Source organism: Podarcis muralis, chromosome 10 (genome assembly GCF_964188315.1).
Source record: "Podarcis muralis chromosome 10, rPodMur119.hap1.1, whole genome shotgun sequence".
NCBI lineage: Eukaryota > Metazoa > Chordata > Lepidosauria > Squamata > Lacertidae > Podarcis > Podarcis muralis.
In genome coordinates, this window is record NC_135664.1 from 16,719,512 (window position 1) to 16,739,046 (window position 19,535).

The 19,535-nt window shown below is 42.5% G+C and overlaps 1 protein-coding gene across 1 annotated transcript in view; it reads right to left on the bottom strand.

Annotated features, from left to right (window-relative positions):
* Positions 1 to 19,535, bottom strand: part of PLXNB2 (plexin B2) — a 354,483-nt gene that overhangs the window by 56,387 nt on the left and 278,561 nt on the right. The window contains exons 14-17 of the mRNA XM_077935826.1: positions 19,230 to 19,308; positions 10,938 to 11,092; positions 7,179 to 7,327; positions 5,740 to 5,848 (exon numbers count right to left, since the gene is read on the bottom strand). Coding sequence (XP_077791952.1) covers positions 5,740 to 5,848; positions 7,179 to 7,327; positions 10,938 to 11,092; positions 19,230 to 19,308 — 492 coding nt within the window. The remainder of the gene's footprint in view (positions 1 to 5,739; positions 5,849 to 7,178; positions 7,328 to 10,937; positions 11,093 to 19,229; positions 19,309 to 19,535) is intronic.

The window sequence follows — 19,535 nt, forward strand, 5'->3', positions numbered from 1 at the left end:
ATTCAGAGCACCTAATTTAAGAAGAGGCAGACAGCTGCATAAAATTAAAATCCTTGCTCATTTTTACAAAAATGTCAACACCAGGCATCCTACAATATTGGTTTAGGGGTAAAGATAGTCTATGTATGTAGAAATGTGCAACTTTTAGGAGATGTTTTTAGATGTTCTTGCAGGAGACACAAGCTTTACATCATAAAGACTTGAGGGAAACTGGAATGCAATACCACAGAAACACAAATGACATCCTTTAATGCAAATACAAGGGAGAGGTGTTTACAAATGTCTCTGCAAGCCCTTATCGATAGCTTACAACCAGCAAGACATCTTGGGGGTAAAGAACTGAATTGCACAAGAGAAACCAGATTCAAACCCTGACTTCATCATGATGTTCACCAAGAGACCTTAGATCAGTCATAGTACTCGCTCTCAGTCAAGCTACCTCATCACAGGGGTGTGGTGAGGATAACATCGGATAACTCCTCAATTATGCAGTTTTGAGGTCTGGGAAGGAAGGGATGGGAGCAACACTAAGGCTGCTATATCTCAAAAAGCAAAAACCAGGACACTCACATAATTGTTGAGCTTTTTAGGAAAACCTGAAAGATCTAGGGCAAAGCACCACCTTTCTGAAATCCCCCCCATGTCAATTCCGATCCCATAAACTATAAGGATCATATAGAATACAAGTTGACCCAAGCAAGAAAAACAGGGAAGGGCACCTTCATTACATATCTTTAGGCGCCAGGCAGAAATGTTTCTCTATAATCTTTGGCTGATTAACATCCTATTAACATCCTATGTTTTTAAAAAAATGTGCTTGTGGGAGGGGGGTCATTGTTTTGTTTTTGTTTTACGTTCTCGTTTTGTATTTTTATGTTGTGAACTGCCCTGAGGTCTTTGGATGAAGGGTGGTATGCAAAATTAATAAATAGTAAGAATAATAATGATAACAACAACAACAACAACAACTGGAACACACATTGAAAAGCACTCATAAAAGCACTAATTTTTCAGAAGCCCAGGGAAGCAGCACTCTCTGCAGAATACATTTAATGTTCAGCTGGATTGCCCTAGAATGGAACTCAATGCGCTGCAGTGCAAGTCGCAATGATTAACATTTTGCTTTGATATTCAAGAGTACAGCACTCTTATATAAAGCCTAAGGAGCTCTTTTCAATTTTTAATTGTATGTCAGATGGTATTTACTCCCACACTAGAAGCCTGCATTGTCTGTGTGTGTCTTCAAAAAGCATGTTTTCAAAAACTATCGCATGTTGTTGCTGTCTCGTTTTTCCTTGCAGCTCCCAGAAAGGAGGCAGGAAACCCTTGAAGAATGAACTGAGGCGCATGCCACGTGAGCTTCTCTTGCACCAGTCCAACAATGAAATGAACAAAAACACTCATAACTGAGAGTGGGAAACAGAGATCGAATGCAAAGTGCAGAGGGAGCCCTGTGAAATACAGGGTTACATGTATATACCAGCTTCCCCCAAACAGCTGTTAATCAGAAGGTTGGTGGTTCGAGCCCCGTCCCTCAGAGATGTCTGTGGACAGGATTCCTGCACTGCAGGGAGTTAGACTAGACGACCCGCGGGGTCTTTTCAAACTCTAAAATAATCTATGATTCTATTAATTCAGTGGCGAGAGCAGGTGCATGGACACAAAAGAGTCATGAGCTGCCCTTGCTACTGAACTGGAAGTGCATACACCATGCACACATGTTGTGTGTGCATTAGAGCCAGGGTGTGTAGCCACACCTGCTGAGTTAGGTAGAATAGTTGTAGTCACTTGGATATAAATACAGAAACTACTTATACAAGATTTCCCTTTCTGAAATCCTGGAAAATCAATCAATGGACTAATGTTCTGATTCCATATAAGGCAACGTCTTGTGACCCTAACCATGCACATACTAAAAAAAACTGGTTACAAAAATTATGCGCATGAAAGAGCCCTTTTGCAACATAAAAAGCACACACATCCTTGTCCTTTTAATATAATCATCAAGTGCTTAGCAAAGCTGCCTCAGCACACCTAATGTTTTCCTTAATGGGCCAATAAAGCAGGCCAATAAAGCAAGTGCTATAAATTTAATGAACGGCACTTTTTGGAATGAAACTGCACGTTGGGGCTGCATTTGAGGTTTTAAATTTCATGCAGTTTGGTTAGATAGTGCTGATCTCACAATGAACCAGTTACATTGAGCTGGATTACCAACATCAAACAGTTTCATATAGTTATAGCTAACCAGATGGTGCAAATCTATTCTTAAAACGGAACAGCAATGTTTCTTGCTTGGGTCAACTTGAGCTGTTTCTCAGTGATTTGTTCAGTTGGGCCAACGCTGAATATGTAGTTCAGAAAAAAATAATGGCCATAATTTGGCATTAAATGCTGCTACACATAATTCTGGTTTTGCCAGAAGCGGCTTAGTCACGCTGGCCACATGACCCGGAAAACTGTCTGCAGACAAACATCGGCTCCCTCGACCAGCAAAGCGAGATGAGCACTGCAACCCCAGAGTTGTTCACGACTGGACTTAACTGTCAGGGGTCCTTTACCTTTTTACACATAATCTTATTACTTGCAGTGGCTACTCAAAGCTACAGGACGTGTGATTATGCATGATCAGCTGCAACATCTGATAGAAAGGTTGCATTTAGAGATGAACAGGCTGGAAAGATCTGCTGTGAACCTCAGGATTGCGCACTATTCCTTCTTCCTCTTCTGCTAAACTGCCCACAAACAATGCCCACAGGTGATCTCAGAAACAAAGGATGTTAAGACAGCATAATACACACTAGATTGCCTGGTTTAAACTTCAGCTGCAGTGACAAAGCTGTAAAAGATCATGTCATGCTTCTGGAGATTTGAGCACCTAGCACTCATAGGAATCTTAATCCCTAGTGTGAAGTGGTCTGTCTCCTCATGTAATAAGGCAAACCAAGTGAGAGGATGGCAGTATTAGCAAAATCACACGTAATGGTCTCACTCACACGGCACTTTTTAACTAGTTAAAATACAGTGGTGCCCCGCAAGACGAAATTAATTCGTTCCGCAAGTTTTGTCATCTAGCGAATTTTTCGTCTTGCGAATTATTATTTAGACAAAGGAAACAAAGTCGCGAGACGTTTTCGTCTTGCGAAGCAAGCCCATAGGGAAATTCGTCTTGCGAGGCAACTCGCAAACGGAAAAACCTTTCGTCTAGCGAGTTTTTTGTCTTGCGAGGCATTCGTCTTGCGAGGTACCACTGTAGTTTAATGTGCTGGTGACTGATGCTGAAATTGCAGGCGCTTTGCTCTTTCGCTGCTCCTGCTGTGAAATAAGCTATGGTCTGGGTTAATGTTACAGACAAATTTCAGGAGTTTGCTTCCCCCAAACAAACCATAAGTGGTAAGCCAAGAATAAACCTTGGTTACTGTTTACGGTTTGTTTGGTGAGAATCAAAGCATGACCCTAGGTTCAGCGGTAACGCTAAGCTTGTTTGCAAGCAAACAGTGAGTGGCCTGTGGTTTCAGAAGCAGGCAGTAGCACACTACCTGTTCGTAGTTTATTTTAACTATGGTTTAATGTGACACGCAAACCAGGCCACTAAATGCTACAGAGACTGATTGATGATACTTGACATTCCTGTATACTGGGTGTGTAAAACCAATGTGGAAGTTAGGGCAGAAAGGGGGGGAATATTATCTCTTCTTTCTGCCCAGTAAAAAAACAGCAAAGTTTTCAGTAAAATTTAGTTAGTTGTGTCATGCTTCATATCCTAATTCTATAGACCAAAGGAAATGTAAGTTATGGCATGATGACCCTACAGATTTCAGATACGAATTGTTAGCCTGGTGTCCATTTACAGACGCACCTCCAAGGTAAAAGTGGAGGCGGTCAAAGAATGTCCATCTCCTTTTAGAATAAAATTATCTATTCCTCTTTTAGCTGGGTGAGAGGAGGGGAAAAGAAAATATAATTAGCCGAGAATTGGTGTGAAAAGTCAGAGGGAGGAAAAGAAACTACCCATAGCTTGGTGACCTCATTAAATTAACAGTTCAGTTCTTTCTTTTCCTCTTACACTGCATCTTCCCAGTAACTGTAAGGGAATTTTTAAAGCTAAAATGCAATTTCTGCTTTTCAAGCCAAAAATCTTTAACAGCTGTCATTTTGGAATGCTTAAAGAATGGAGATCCTGAAGAAGAAAGAGTCACATGTAACTCCGCAGTAATGAAAATTAGAAATGCAATGCTATTATTATTAATAGCAAGAGCTAGAATTACACAGTGGAAGTCTCACATGCTGCAAGCTGCCCACTCCTGCCACGGACCGACAATACAGATTTCGCATGCATGCCCCTTGTTTTCCAATTCTGGCCTCGCCTTCTACAAATATCCAACTCCTTCCTTCTTGTGACTTGACCACATCCACTTCCTCTATGTGGTTATTCAGCATGAAAGCTGAAATAGCCCAGGCAGAAAAATGAATCCCCAAGAGAATAACCTAACCTTGACTTTCCATATGACACATTTCACTAGTTTTGTTTTAAATACCAAAAGTGACAGCTGAATTTAAAAATAACCCTGTACGTTGTATCTATCCATGTACACTTACCTATGCCTTACAAGCACTATAAGGTCCTGAGAGTTTTAGGGCTGCATCTGCGGCAAGACAATTGAAGGCCTATCCTTTGGCATGGTGACAAGGTGGCTAACTGTATCTCTCACATGACTTACATCATGCCGTCTGTGCCAGAGACTCTATTTATGGAATTAAGCAACCCAACTGAAAATGTTTTAGGATTTCTACTATCATTAGGTACTGTTCAGTGACTATGCATCCATTCTCCCGATTAAGATTAGCGGTTCAGCAGAAAGCTATGAGCTGTTTCTTGAAGTATGGCCCATTTCAGAGCCAAATATGTTTTTCTGAGGGTTGGCTGAGGATTCAAGCAGGGGTGTTCAACTATGCAGCCACCCCTGCTTGGACTGCTGTAAGCTGAACCGAGGCAGGGACAACCCACCCTCCCCTAATCTTGTCCCTTTCGTCTCTCTGCATCTTTAGTTGTCCTCTGGATGCTACTCCTCTCTCAAGGCAAAACCCAAACCTCACTTTGGGTTAGGAGGGCAGTTTCGGCCAGTACATGGCTTCCAATGAAGACTCTAGCAGGCTGCCTGTCCAGTGGAAAGCGATGCACAGAGCATCTTCTTCTATTGTGCAATTTGTGGATTACAAATTCCAAAGCCCTGGCCATAAATGATGCTCTGTGCGTCATTTGCTCTTACCTGGGCAGCCCCCCAGGACCCTCCAGTCTTCCCTGGCTATCTATACAAGCTACTAACATATCCTCCTTCCCCAAGGTGGGACTTCTTTGCTTTGGAAGAAGTGGGTGAAGTAGCAGGCAGACGATGGCTTGAAGCTGTGTCCCTTCAGCATAAAGTCAAAGTCCCTTTTTGACTGGATGAGCATTAGACCTTTAAGGGATGGAAGCATGTTTGGATGAACACAATGCTACCCATCCATCTCTTTTCTGTCTTCTGTAGTACAGGTGCTGTATCCACCTTATTTATAACAGGCCGTCTCTCTATTATATTTAGTAGACTTAAGCATTCTGTTTCGGCAGAACCTCCAAGGTTCCAAATGAAGGAATAAAAACCAATGCACTATCTATACACTTACGTTTGACCCAGTGAAAAATGGAAAACAAGATACTATGTGTTAAATAAGGTAAGCTATTGACAAGGACAGACTCACCTGATATGTAAACTGCACTTCGTTTGTTGATCTGCCTTGTTGTCCATTTACATCAACTTCAATTTCTCCTTCTTTTGCTTCTGGCACGCTTCCAACCTCACATACAATCCTAGTTGGAAACAAGGTAAGCTTGTACATAAAAGAACTAAACTGATATATATTTCCTGCAGTCCGTTTTTAAATAAAATAAAATCTAACAATTAAATAAGACACCATTACAGAAGCCTCAAAAGTAATACAAGGTGGAATAAACTAGAATTGGTCACGCAAATGATTTTAAATCTCCGGGAGAAGATCACACTCGAGCCTTCATTATGTAGAAACCATTAAAAAATGGCATGCCATTCCTTTTCACAAGATGAATTTACAGGTTTATTTCTCAAAGAAATAGGAAAAACCAAGACTCACACCTTGATTTCCCCATCGGAGGTGCATTCCCACCCCCACCGGATGGGGTTTTTTTTTTTGGGGGGGGGGGCAGATGTATTCTGCAACATGTCTCTGATGCAATACAAGTGAATCAGTGATGGATTTATATGGAACCGTTCGCACATCTTTTTACTTAACTAGTTCTGCAATACTTTCTCAGTACTACTGCATTATTGCGATCTGGGGGACACTCATACACTACAGCACAACAATAGCAGGATAGAACACCCCACCCCCTGAATGTTTGCATTGTGTTACAGGGTTTTAATAGGAAGCTATGGGACAAGTACTGATGGGAAACAAAGACAGTCTCACCAACACAAAATGTTTTTGCAGGTGCAAACAGTATTGGAAGCATATAACCGCCCCAATACCATCATGAGCACAAATCATCATGAATGCACACTAACAGGATACCTGGATGCCTAACATTTGCCAAACCGAATTAAAACATTTCCAATGTCCATTTTAGAGATGCGTTTTAAAAATGAACATAACAAAACTACCTGTTCATAATATTTGTGTACAGGATTACAAAAAGGGGTGGGTGGTTTGTTTGTTTTTAAAAAAGTGTGCAAGGTTGTAAATGTTTAATATATGAGACTTTCCTGCAGTGACACCATTGGAAATGTAAGCTGCAGGAGATAACTTACAAATGCCTCCAGTTCAAATAAATTAGTGCATAATTTGAGTCTGGATAAGCAACAAACGAGTTAGAGCTGTTAGATCATAAATATAAAGGTGGCTGTTATTACAAGTCACTTACATAATTACATGTATAAAGTACAACAGAATAAGCATAAACATTGCAGTTGTCTCTAGAATTACAGCTAAGCACATTAAATAGTTACAACTCATTACCATACAGAAATTCTCAAGAAGTTATATATTTAAAGCAAACAACTGTCATTTTTGTCAGGACAGTTGTTTTATTTCACATTTCTATGAACCTGCCGCAAATAGATAAAAAACAAACAAACTGGCATTCAAGACATCAGACAATTACTTACTTGGTAGAAACAGAGTAGAATTGTTCTCTAAATATACATTCAGTGCCTGCCACTGTTATACTTTTGACATCTTCAGCATTTATGCCCAAATTAGATCCCATTATGGTCAACAAAATTCCACCGCTCAGTGGTCCATTACGTGGTTCAATCTGAACATAAAGAAAACATACTTAAAAACTCACAACATCATTTTAATAACCGACCAGCAGCTTAAACAGTAAGTTCACAGACTTGAAGGAGGAATACAAATGTTTGGGGTTTAAATTTGAGTTTTGGCCAGAAATCTGGAAAATTTCAATTTTTATTCTGGTTGTAGTGGATGGGCATGCAAACTCTGAGATTATATATCAGTTGAACCCTACCCCTAGTGGCAAGGGTGGTTAGGAAATCTTGACATTTTAACTCTATTTGTGCAGTTTTTGGAATAAGGAGTTCTTGCCCTTTGTCAGCTAACAAAACCTGACTAGCCTTAGAAGTCATTCAAGTTTAGTCTGCCACTGTATAATAGCTATAGTTCAATGATTTTTCAGAAGACTTTTGTTGCTCTAACACCCTCCCAAGACCCACAGGCATATATCCATGCATGTATTGCTGCAACCGGGAGATGGGGAATTTTGGAAGCCGTGCGCCTTCTTTTCAAGAAAACTGAATAAGTCAGAGCAAAACTACACGGTGTACGATCGAGAGCTGCTGGCGATTCACGAGGCCTTCAGGCGCTGGAGACATTTTTTAATAGGTGCCCAACACAAGATTCAAGTGTGCACTGACCACTGTGCATTGTTCTCCACATAACTTTATATCTCCTGTGTTAAAAGCGTACAGTGAGAGCTCAGCACATTCCTCTGCACCAAAAGGGGCATTTATCACCCTGGCAAGTTTTCAGAACCACCTCTTTTGACTCTAGAACAATAGTTTTTGTACTGTTGTCAATGTGGACACCTTGGAGCATTTAGGTACTTCCTGAGAGCAATGATATTTTATATTTTATACCACAAAGTACTCAACTGAAATATCAAATTGGTCTTTCTAAGAATTGAAAGGTTGGGAGCTGCAAGCCTTTGTGTTTAGGCAGGGGGAAAAACATCTGCTCTACAAGAGTTTCATGTCCTAGGCGTATATTGAAGACTCCCATTTAAGGAGAATGATGCATGGTTTTTAAAATATAAGATTTTACTATGAGGATGTATTGCAAAGCGTGTTCTCCTTAACAGAGAGCACGTGTTGCGGTTGGGGAACAGGCCACCCTGCCATGACTAGGCAAATTTAATCTGCAACCCTGGCCTTTAGGGTTAATTGGGTTGCTGGGGAATATTGATTGTTTCCAATTTGGAGGAGGAGTCAGAAGCTATAAATAGAAGGGCCAGACGTAGGGACGTCCTCTTGGCCGTTTTGCATCGGATCACCCGCCCTCCCGCCCTTTTATAGGGTGGTTTTTTGTTTTGCTCGCTTGACCTTGCTATTGCCTGTCATGGGGTCGTCCGCCTTGGTGCGGGGGCCTAGTAGGAATTTTGCCATTTGGCTGATTGGCTGGTGCCATTTGGTTTTTGCCTACTACGTAGCAAATCGTCACAACTTGTAAGGTTGGCGGTTAGGCATTGGTTAATTGGTGCTTGGAGGGGTAAGTGCCTACCCCTCCAAATGATGCGGAAAGGGAATTCCGTTAAAGGAATCCAGGGGCTTGCCATTCTTTCGTCCTTGTCCGTGGAGCCGGACTTGGGCCGTGCAAGCCCCACCGGAACATGTGGGTGAGAAGTGAGGGCCTGTTTCCCGGTCTCCCTTCTCATCCAATACGTGTTTCCCACACTGGCTTCCGGTGGAGTCCGGAAGGGCCAGCTCTGTCCTTGAGGGCCAGGACAGTTAGTCATAACCAATGCCTAAGCAACCACTCACGATTTTTTGTATTTGAATAAAGTTGTGGCCAAAAATTATGCCAATAACCTTAAACAAAAATTGACGTGTGAAGTGTGTAATTATTTGGGGGGTGGCACTGTGGAACTCAACACGCAACAGAATTATACCTGTTAAGGGACTGTGGTAAAAGAAGGGCAGTGCAGAGTGCCTAGGGATGTAGATCAGGAATGGCCAACTGTGATAAAGAAATAGTGGCGATCCCCAGGCCAAAGATAGGCCAAACAGATGTGGACAGAGCTTCTGATCTCCCTTCTCTAACTGGCATCCCTTCCTGCTCTGAGGATGAAATTCAGAGGGCTCTGAGGCCTGCCTTACTGCCTCTGTCCCCGAGAACCTGAATTTTCCAACCCATTGGGCTCCAGATGCAAAACGTCTGCAAAAGAAGGCAGGAAATAATAAAAATTCTGGCAGTCTGAGATCCAGCAACACTGGTAGAGCTTTCTGTGGACTTTCTGTGGCCTCTTCTGTTATGCGGCTGCCTACTCCTCAGAAATCCTAATTGCCTTTTTTGGGGGGGGAAACCCTCGAGAGCCAACTATTTTTTACTGTAAAATGTCAAGTCTAACGCTCTTTCCAATATTATAAAATCAATAGCAAGCCGCATCATTTCAAATACCTGACGGAAAATGGAATTCTACTATACTTTATTACAACACCGGGTTATAACTATAATATATAGCATTCCTGCCTACAGTAACACCTAGCATTTCATCCAGTTTATAACTGTGTTGTGGTTGCTTAAAGAACCCGATGGTGTCTCCTTTTAATAGAAAAAAATACTGAAACATTTATTTAGTTGAGTGAACTACCTCTGAAGCAGGTTCCTAACAGGCAGAGATACCTTTTGGGGTACCACTCTGCTTACAAATGCTCTTTTTAATGTTCTGCTACAAATCTAGAACTGTGAAACTAGTTGGATTAGCTGAAGGCCGCAGGATTGCCACATGTCCTCTATTCCCAGGACACGTCCTCTTTCGTATGATGAGAGAGTTGTCCTAGAGATCCATAGTTAAAAGTAGATGTTGGCAAATGTGTCCTCTTTTTTTCTCTTCAAAAAAATGGCAACCCTAAGGGGGACCAGACTTGTTGAACTAAAGTGCTTTGGAAAGCCAAAGAAAATGTAAAAAGCAATCTGGGCAGAACAAGGTATGTAAGGGGTGAATCTGCTGTCTAACCGTAACTGTTTTAACACAATGCCTGAATAATGTAATTGTATTAGCCTGGCTTTCTACCTTATCGTCACTAGCTGCTAGCAATGTACAGTGATGATTATATCATCTCACACACTGGGCTGTTCAGATGCATTCTTGGCTTTGTTAAACGGAGATTGTTATGTCTGAACCAGCTTATTGGGTTAAATCAGATGCTATGAGGAAGTATGGAGAGCAAAGACAGACCAGCAGTATGTCCACACGTCTCATAAAGTTCAGCCCCTTAGTGGTACAGGAAATATAATGGCATGCCTCCTTCCTTAGCTGCTCTGGTGACACAGTGACTCTCTCGTGCCAATAATACCCCTTCCTGGAATCTGAGACAATGCAGGCAAGGCAAGAAACCATGCTATGAACTCTTCCCATGTAACCTAGGAGCAGCCATTACAGCACTACTAGAAGACACTCCTAGGATATAGTTATGTAGCCTTTTCCTTTTGGTTTGTTTAGTCCAAAAGCCAGTTCTAATGCCCTATGAGCACAGTGATTATTCACCACCTGGATCTTAAAGAAACAGACACGAGTCTCTTTACTATGGGACTTCACAAGTTTGCAACAGCTCCTCAGAATTCCATAAATGCTTTGCAAGCTGACTTGAGTGGACTTCGTGCTATGTTATGAATGATGCAGAAATTACCATAGTAATGACTGGAGGAGGGCAGGTGGTAGTGGCAGCAGCACACCGGCCAGTGTAAACACAGCTGTCGTCACACCAGACACACCGATACGCAGGATTAGCTGCGAGACACAAGCTGCAGTCATTCCGACCATAGGAACAGCTGTATAGAGTCACTGTAAAAATGGAAAACAAATCATATGCATGTTTCTAGTGTCAGTTACTATCACACCACTCAGAGAAATTCAAACCCACATAAATCTTGAGGTGCACCCAACAGGGCAGTATCCTTAAGGTACAATCATGGCGCTCAACAAATACCACAATCTGTGACTAACCACCAACTCAGCTGCTTGAGGAAATAACTGTGGAAGGAGCACTGGTGGAGGAACGGGAGTGCGGAGGGAGTGGACCGCCCTATTCCGGTAGGGTGCCATCACGGCGCCCCCCCCTGGACAGGTGCTGCACACCCCTCCATGTGCCACGCCCCCACAGGCAGTGCGTCACACCCCCAGAATGCATGTCACACCCCTGCAGGTAGCGCACCACGTCCCCAGTAACGGAGCATGCAGCTTCGCTACTGGGTAGGAGCAGCCCTGTTCTCCTAGCCTGGACATTGTCTTCTGCTCTTGAATCTGATCCTGGGTGCAAGAGGAAGGTGAGTGTTGCTTTTTGCAAAAATGTGAGAACTGCCATGGACGGAGAAGAGAAGAAGAAGAGTTTGGATTTGATATCCCGCTTTATCACTACCCGAAGGAGTCTCAAAGCGACTAACATTCTCCTTTCCCTTCCTCTCCCACAACAAACACTCTGTGAGGTGAGTGAGGCTGAGAGACTTCAGAGAAGTGTGACTAGCCCAAGGTCACCCAGCAGCTGCATGTGGAGGAGCGGAGACGCGAACCCGGTTCCCCAGATTACGAGACTACCGCTCTTAACCACTACACCACACTGGCTCTTGTTGAGTTGTGGAGGAACGCAACTCAACAAGCCTCCTCCTGAGAGTATTCCAGCTGCCACCAGATCAGCTCTCCAAGGAAAGAATTGTGCAGAAGCAATTTTTTCCTCTTCCTTCCTGCCTACCCTGTCCACACACCCCAGTGTGTTATGCATTTTAGAATGTAGACTTGAGGGCATGGCACTCCCTCTCTATTGCTTTCTGTAAGCTGCTCATGGAGCCCCTCCTTTTTCTGTGCAAAAGGCATAGAAAGGAGCATGAATGCTGCAAATAAATAACGAATGAGCGACGCAATCTATCTTCGCATCTTATCACCTTTCTGACTTTCAGTAATGTAGTTAAGTGTCCTAGCCACACAGCTTCATCAAACTATTGATACATTAATGCATTCTTAATGATTACTGTAATTTGCAAAGGAAAGTAAGATAATGGGGGAGGAGGGCGGAAAGCAGAATAATGGGGCCCTTCAGTTTTGGTTTTATTGCATTCAGCGGCCTGACCAGGCTCATGTACAGACAGACCACCAGATCTGGGGTTGGAAAGAAATTTTGTGCAGATCAAAGTGGGAGGAGACCATGGAAGCTTTGTTGTTGTGTTGCCTTCCTGTGCAGTGCAAGTGTAGGCTCCTATGCTTCAGCCATCTAGTGATACAGTGGTACCTCGGGTTACATTCGCTTCAGGTTACAGACTCTGCTAACCCAGAAATAGTACCTCGGGTTAAGAACTTTGCTTCAGGATGAGAACAGAAATTGCATGCTGGTGGTGTGGCGGCAGCAGGAGGCCCCATTAGCTAAAGAGGTGCGTTAGGTTAAGAACAGTCTCAGGTTAAGAACGGACCTCCAGAACGAATTAAGTTCTTAACCCGAGGTACCACTGTACTTGCTTAGCAGATTAGCCTTTCCGCAGACTAACACATTTCCCCCCTGAACTGTCAGGACGGCAAATAGTCGGACGGTTCTACCTTTGGCAGGGGAACTGAAAAATAAGTGACTAGAAGAAGTTCCTTTGTTAACAGCAGATTTAGATCTAGCTGAGATGTTATTTCAAATGAAATACACATGGGTTGAAGGGCAATGAGAGTTGCAGGGGTGCTATGTTTAGAGGTTTTTCAATATGCAAGTTCATTCTTGTCTGGAGAGCTTTCTAATCAATCTCAGATGTCTGGAGCAAAAACAGATAGCTATTCATAGTTAACTTTAAGATAAACAGACCACACTAAAGCTTCCAAAAATTCAGAAACTTATTGTTGTGCCGTGAAAAGCAGAATTCAGACAGCGTAGTGCAATAATATATATTCATATACACGCCAAGATGGTTCAACATGCCTCCACCCAAGGAGTCCTGCAGCAAGGACCAAAGCTTGATGGATGGGGTCAGAGACCAGGATTGGGAGGGCACTGGGGAGCACTGGAACCGTGATAAAGGATGCCCTGCCACTTCTGGTTATCATGGCCATGAATCACAGAGGAAAACAGAGCGCCTCTTAAGCCTGTAACAGCTTTGTGTTCACTGAGGGGTAAAGTTAAGAACGGAATTTGTAATATCTGGAGTCCTTCTGAGATCCAAGCCATACTCCACACATGACTGAAGAGCATCATGGCCTAATTCCAGAACACGCAGAATAAATCCAGGGTGCTGTATAATTAGGACCATGAACCAAGTTGGAAGCAACGAATCTCAAGACTTCGTGTTTGAGCACGTTTTTGATGGGCAGTCAGATCACCAACTTAACTGGAAACAATTAGTGCTCAAGTTTACTAACTATAACATTTTAGTTCTAAGTAGCGGGTGGCACTGTGGGTTAAGCCACAGAGCCTAGGGCTTGCCAATCAGAAGGTCGGCGGTTCGAATCCCCGCGACGGGGTGAGCTCCCGTTGCTCGGTTCCTGTTCCTGCCAACCTAGCAGTTCAAAAGCACATCAAAGTGCAAGTAGATAAATAGGTAGCGCTCCGGTGGGAAGGTAAACGGCGTTTCTGTGCGCTGCTCTGGTTCGCCAGAAGCGGCTTAGTTATGCTGGCCACATGACCCAGAAGCTGTACGCCGGCTCCCTCAGCCAATAAAGCGAGATGAGCGCCGCAACCCCAGAGTCGACCGCGACTGGACCTAATGGTCAGGGGTCCCTTTACCTTTACCTAACTAAAAAACAAACAAACCTGAATATAAGGGGGGCTCCCTTCTGATTATTTGGCTCAACAAAGCTATAATTAACCTTCCTGATTAGCATGGGAGGAATGGGAAGGAGTCCTCAGAGTTGACAATTTTGGAATAACTCACATTACGCTAAAAAACATTTACAGTGCATTACTGTGTTCTGAAACCAGTCTTCTTTACAAATAGCACCCACTTGCTCAGCATGACCCACTGTGTTTATTCAAAGTAGTTAAACTTGCTAGCTGAGCAGAAGCTTGCTTATTTATTAACTGTCAACCAGAAACTTAGGTTCTGTTTCCTTTTTGGTTGCAAGACATAATCTGCTTGCCAACCCCTTCAAGGTAATACGCTTGTATACATGATGCTGAGCAGCAAGACTTCAATGCTTGTCCTGCAATCAAAGACTAACTGGATGGAAAACTGAACAAGGTTGACCAGGGCTGGTCAAGGCACTGACCGCCAGAGACTAAGCACAAGATGGCAATCCTTCCTGTCATGTACAAGAGCTTACCAGACTGGTAGCTGAATCTTCTGGAAACAGGACTGAGGGTTGTCCTGTTCAGAGCAGACCCACTGAAAATAATGGGCACAACTAAATTAGGTCCATTAGTTGAAATGGGTCTAGTCTGAGTACAGTGGTACCTCGGGTTAAGTACTTAATTCGTTCTGGAGGCCCGTTCTTAACCTGAAACTGTTCCTAACCTGAAGCACCACTTTAGCTAACGGGGCCTCCTGCTGCTGCTGCGCCGCCGGAGCACGATTTCTGTTCTTATCCTGAAGCAAAGTTCTTAACCTGAAGCACTATTTCTGGGTTAGTGGAGTGTGTAACCTGAAGCATATGTAACCTGAAGCGTATGTAACCCGAGGTACCACTGTACAGTGGTACCTCAGTTTACGAACTGTGTGTTATCCCTAATGAGGCCTCCCGCCACCAGTGCCCTTCCACTGTTCAGATTCCGTTCTTAGACCGAGGTAAAGTTCACAAACTGGGACACTACTTCCATTTTGTGGAGTTCGTAAACTGAATCGTTCGTAAACAGGACTGTTCTTAAACCGAGGTACCACTGTATAACTTAGTGGGATACAGCCATGTATCCTTTGCTACCGTAGGCTAGCTCAGGGTTTTTTGCCAGGCTGTGCTGTGTGGCGCACACACGTTTGTCTTCCGACACCCTGCTGTCACTGCCTCAGTATATCTAATGGCAGGGCCAGCCCTGACCTTAACAGCTTATGCTGAGCCTACAAGGCTGGCATACTGGGGCTGGAAAAGAGAACTCGTGTTAATCAAGGTGATATGGCAATTAAACTGCGAAACCCACATTCCCCAAATTATTTTCCTCAAAGTTACCAACTTCAACAGATAGGAAATATATTTTAAAAAGAGCAAGAAAAGGAAGAATAAATGCTTTCTCTCTCCTGATTTATCAGCTAAAATAAGAAAAAAGGCTCTGCTTTTTTTAGGTAAAGGTAAAGGGACCCCTGACCATTAGGTCCAGTCGCGGACGACTCTGGGGTTGCTCTGGCGCTCATCTTGCTTTATTGGCCGAGGGGGCCAGCATACAGCTTCCGGGTCATGTGGCCAGCATGACTAAGCTGCTTCTGGCGAACCAGAGCAGCGCACGGAAACACCGTTTACCTTCCCGCCGGAGCGGTACCTATTTATCTACTTGCACTTTGACGTGCTTTTGAACTGCTAGGTTTCTGCCTTTCTTAGCCTTACACTAATAAGATTATTAACTGAATTCTTGAAATTAAAATTCTATAACATTTAAAGACGCTCTTTATTTAAATGCATGTTAGAATGTTTTCCCCCAAGTGGTATACCTGTGTGTGTGTGTGTGTGTGTGTGTGTGTGTGTGTGAGAGAGAGAGAGATTTTTCAAATACATCTACGGGCCAGTGCCCCAAATCATTTAAGTGCCTAGGAATATGGGGTTAGCCTGGCTTCCAGAACAGTGAATTTGTCAATCCATAACCCCTCAAGCCATCGTCATGCCCTGCCCTGATCTCTTTTTATAGATGGTGTTAGGGCTGCCATATTTCAAAAAGTGAAACTCCAGACACAAAAGTTGAAGTTTTTTAGTCCGCCCCCCCAAAAAAGAGAGTTTTTGAACTATTTTTAATGAAATTCGCCAAAATCTACACTTCTAACATAGGCTCCCATACACCTGGATTTTCCCAGACATTTCAGCGATTTCCACCCATACACTGTTTATGAGGGGAAAATACCATGTAAGTCCAGAAAATTACAGACATATGGCAACCCTAGATGGTGTGAATATGTATAAGCCAAAGACCAATGGTGGATACATGCTTTTGAGGGAAGTTTTTTGTTGTATTTTGATTCTGGCTAAAGAATGTGCATTCACACATTCCACATCTGAAGCGAGCAGTGAGGTACTATTGGTTTGACTCAGAAAACAGACTGATGGAATCCAATTTCAGAATTCTGGATTTTTTAAAGTATACCAGCAGCTAACCAGAGAGACTGCTGTGTCTGACTAACTGATCCAATTTATATTTTTCATCTATATGTGGAGAACTGAAAACAACGTCTGCGTCTGCAAAAACCAGCACTCAAACTGCCTCCAAATTAGATTTGTAATGTATTGAAAGGCAAGCTCTCCAAGTCACACACAATACAGCGGCGGAGCTCAAAGTGTTAATCAGTTTCGTTACTGATCAGGTTGTTAAATGTACCAGCAGCTAGCTAGCCATTAGATTCCAACCCTTATCCATCATCTTTAGGTACTAGCTGTGAAACCATTGATAGAACAGGACAAAGGATAAAAGGGATATATTGGATTTCATACTGCTCTAAGTCTCCAGTGGCTATAAAAATACATTAAATGCCAATGCTACTTGGTATTCTCTAAATGTGTTACAGAAAGAAAGGATTCATTTATATTTGGAAATTCAATAATTGCTCACCTTCTCTGTAGTAGCGACCAGAACGAGCAAAGTAACTATCTTTCAAAGTGTGGTGCACTTAAATTCAGCTCTATTAAGGGCCCGCAAATGGCAAGAAAGTGAGAAGGGGAATTGGGACACCACTAGTACAAAAAGGTACTTCTTCCCCAGTTCTTTCCCGCTTCTGCTTTTCACAGTAAACCACAGAGATGAACGTGGGCAGAATGGACATAAAATTAAGCTGCGCCCTGCTGATACCAACCAGACTATGAACATTAATCAATTAAAGAGACGGAGAGGGAAAGTGTATATATAACATATGGATGGATGACTTTGGGAATATAACAGAGCATCACTCATTTGTTAAGATGAGAAGTGTTTTAAACGAAAATAATGTCTAGTCTAGACTAGGGTGGGATGACAGTCAATTTCTGGTCCATGCCAATTTTGTATGTGCTCATTCATAACTTTGTTCCATCTCATTTCTGCAATCTTTTTTTTTTAAAGTTACGCTAAAAACTGCAATATTCCTATTGTACTTTCCCCATATAGTATTCATTTGAGTAAACCACCCTAAAATGCACATTATGTTACCCTTTTTGAGCTATGTCACAGAATTTGGAGAGATGAAAAAACTCAAGGATAATGGCAATCCAATCCAATCCATGTATTAGTTTGTGAACTGCAAATCAGGTTGGTTCGCTTTAAAATGAAAGACTGGACAAAATCCTCAAGCATCCCTATAAAGTTTAGAACCCTTTCTGTAATTCTTTCCATTTATTCCAGGTTACTCCTGCTTGAATATGGCTGACCAAAAATGGATGAAGGGTAAGGTTGCCAGTGTGCTATTCAAATGTAGAAACACTCTGCAGTCCTTACTGGAAATGCCATATCAAATGCATTCTAGAATATCATTTGTCTTTTATGTGGCCACAATACATTAGAGGTTTGCAGTAATTCTATACGGGAAGATGATGTATATTGTTTGGGTGGGAGATATTAGCATTATAGGAAAAGAGGAGAGGTCTTGAACAATGATTTTCATTTGCAACATCCATTAAAAAGTAAATCTATTAAATACAATACCTAAAGATTGATTTGTAGCTGTGCAAGATTGATCAGCACAGCCAACATTAGTTATAAGTGTCACTGAGTCACAGTAATAAGCAAAAGGATTACTAAAAAGCATTTGGAAGGTCATGCCTGGTTTCTTTCTAGCATAATTAGTCATTGTGCGTGGACTTTTCTGCCTGCCAGGAAACACACTGGTTGCACTGGGCCTCTGCCTGGACAAAAATAGTTGTAACATTGGGACTGTAATCAGAAAAAAGCCCAAAGTTAACTACAGTGGTACCTCGGTTTAAGAACAGCCCTGTTTACGAATGATTCAATTTACAAACTCCGCAAAACCAGAAGTAGTGTCCCGGTTTGCAAACTTTACCTCGGTCTAAGAACGGAATCTGAACGGTGGAAGGGCACTGGCGGCAGGAGGCCTCATTAGGGAAAGCGTACCTCGGTTTAAGAACAGTTTTGGTTTAAGAATGGACTTTCGGAACAGAAAATGGTAACCGAGGTACCACTGTAACTGATCTAAAGCAGAGAAGGGGCAGAAGCAATAGCAGCAGCACAGAAGAGCAAGTCTTGGCTGACTCTAAATGGAGTGATAGCATTTGACTCTAGAGAAAAAAGTGTGGCCTTTTATTGGCATGCTTGACGCAAAGCTTTTGATTAAATCCACACTGTGGTCTCGAGATCTGGCCACTTTTGCAGAGATGCAGCAGTGTCGCAGAGATGCTTCATAACTTGGGAGAAATTATCAGAAAACTTGAAGGATGGATTATTGGGTGGGTGGGGGAAAGCTTTTTCATACCCAGCAAGCAAGCCAAGACAATACATATTTAAGTTCACAACAGTAATATTCATTGCCTATTCAAGGCAACATTATTTAGATATTTTTTTAGCTGATGGATTGCTAATTACAGTCAAACCTTGGTTCTGAAAGGCTTAGTTGCTGAACAAATCGGCTCCCGAACGCCGCAAATACGGAAGTAAGTGTTCTGGTTTGTGAACAGTTTTCAGAAGCCAAATGTCTGATGAGGCTTCTGCTTAAGTGCAGCCAATCGGAAGCTGTGCCTTGGTTTTCAAACAGTTTCGGGAGTCCAACGGACTTCCAGAATAGATTAAGTTTGAGAACCAAGGTACCACTATATGCAATCATTAGAACAGTGAAATGCTTTAAAAGTTGCATATATAAGATTTTGGTACTTTTAATTTCCCTTTCCTGTACTATGTACTTACCAATCAGTTTGCTATCAATCTTGCCTTGATCCGTCTTAATGTATAAGCTAAGTGGTAGTGTTTCGTTGTCAACATGACTCTGAAGGGAGGAGAAAAGACAATGGTTATCTCCATTAGAAATCATCTTATATCTTAACTCACTCATCCCAAATCAAGTCGCTACCTACTTCCAAGGTCATATTGTGATAGCTGTATCTTCAAAATGATGGCACAAATAACAACCACATACTTCTACTAGGAGATGCATTCATACGATTATAACACTTGTCAGAACAACGATAGTTGTAACCTTTCCCAAAGAATGGG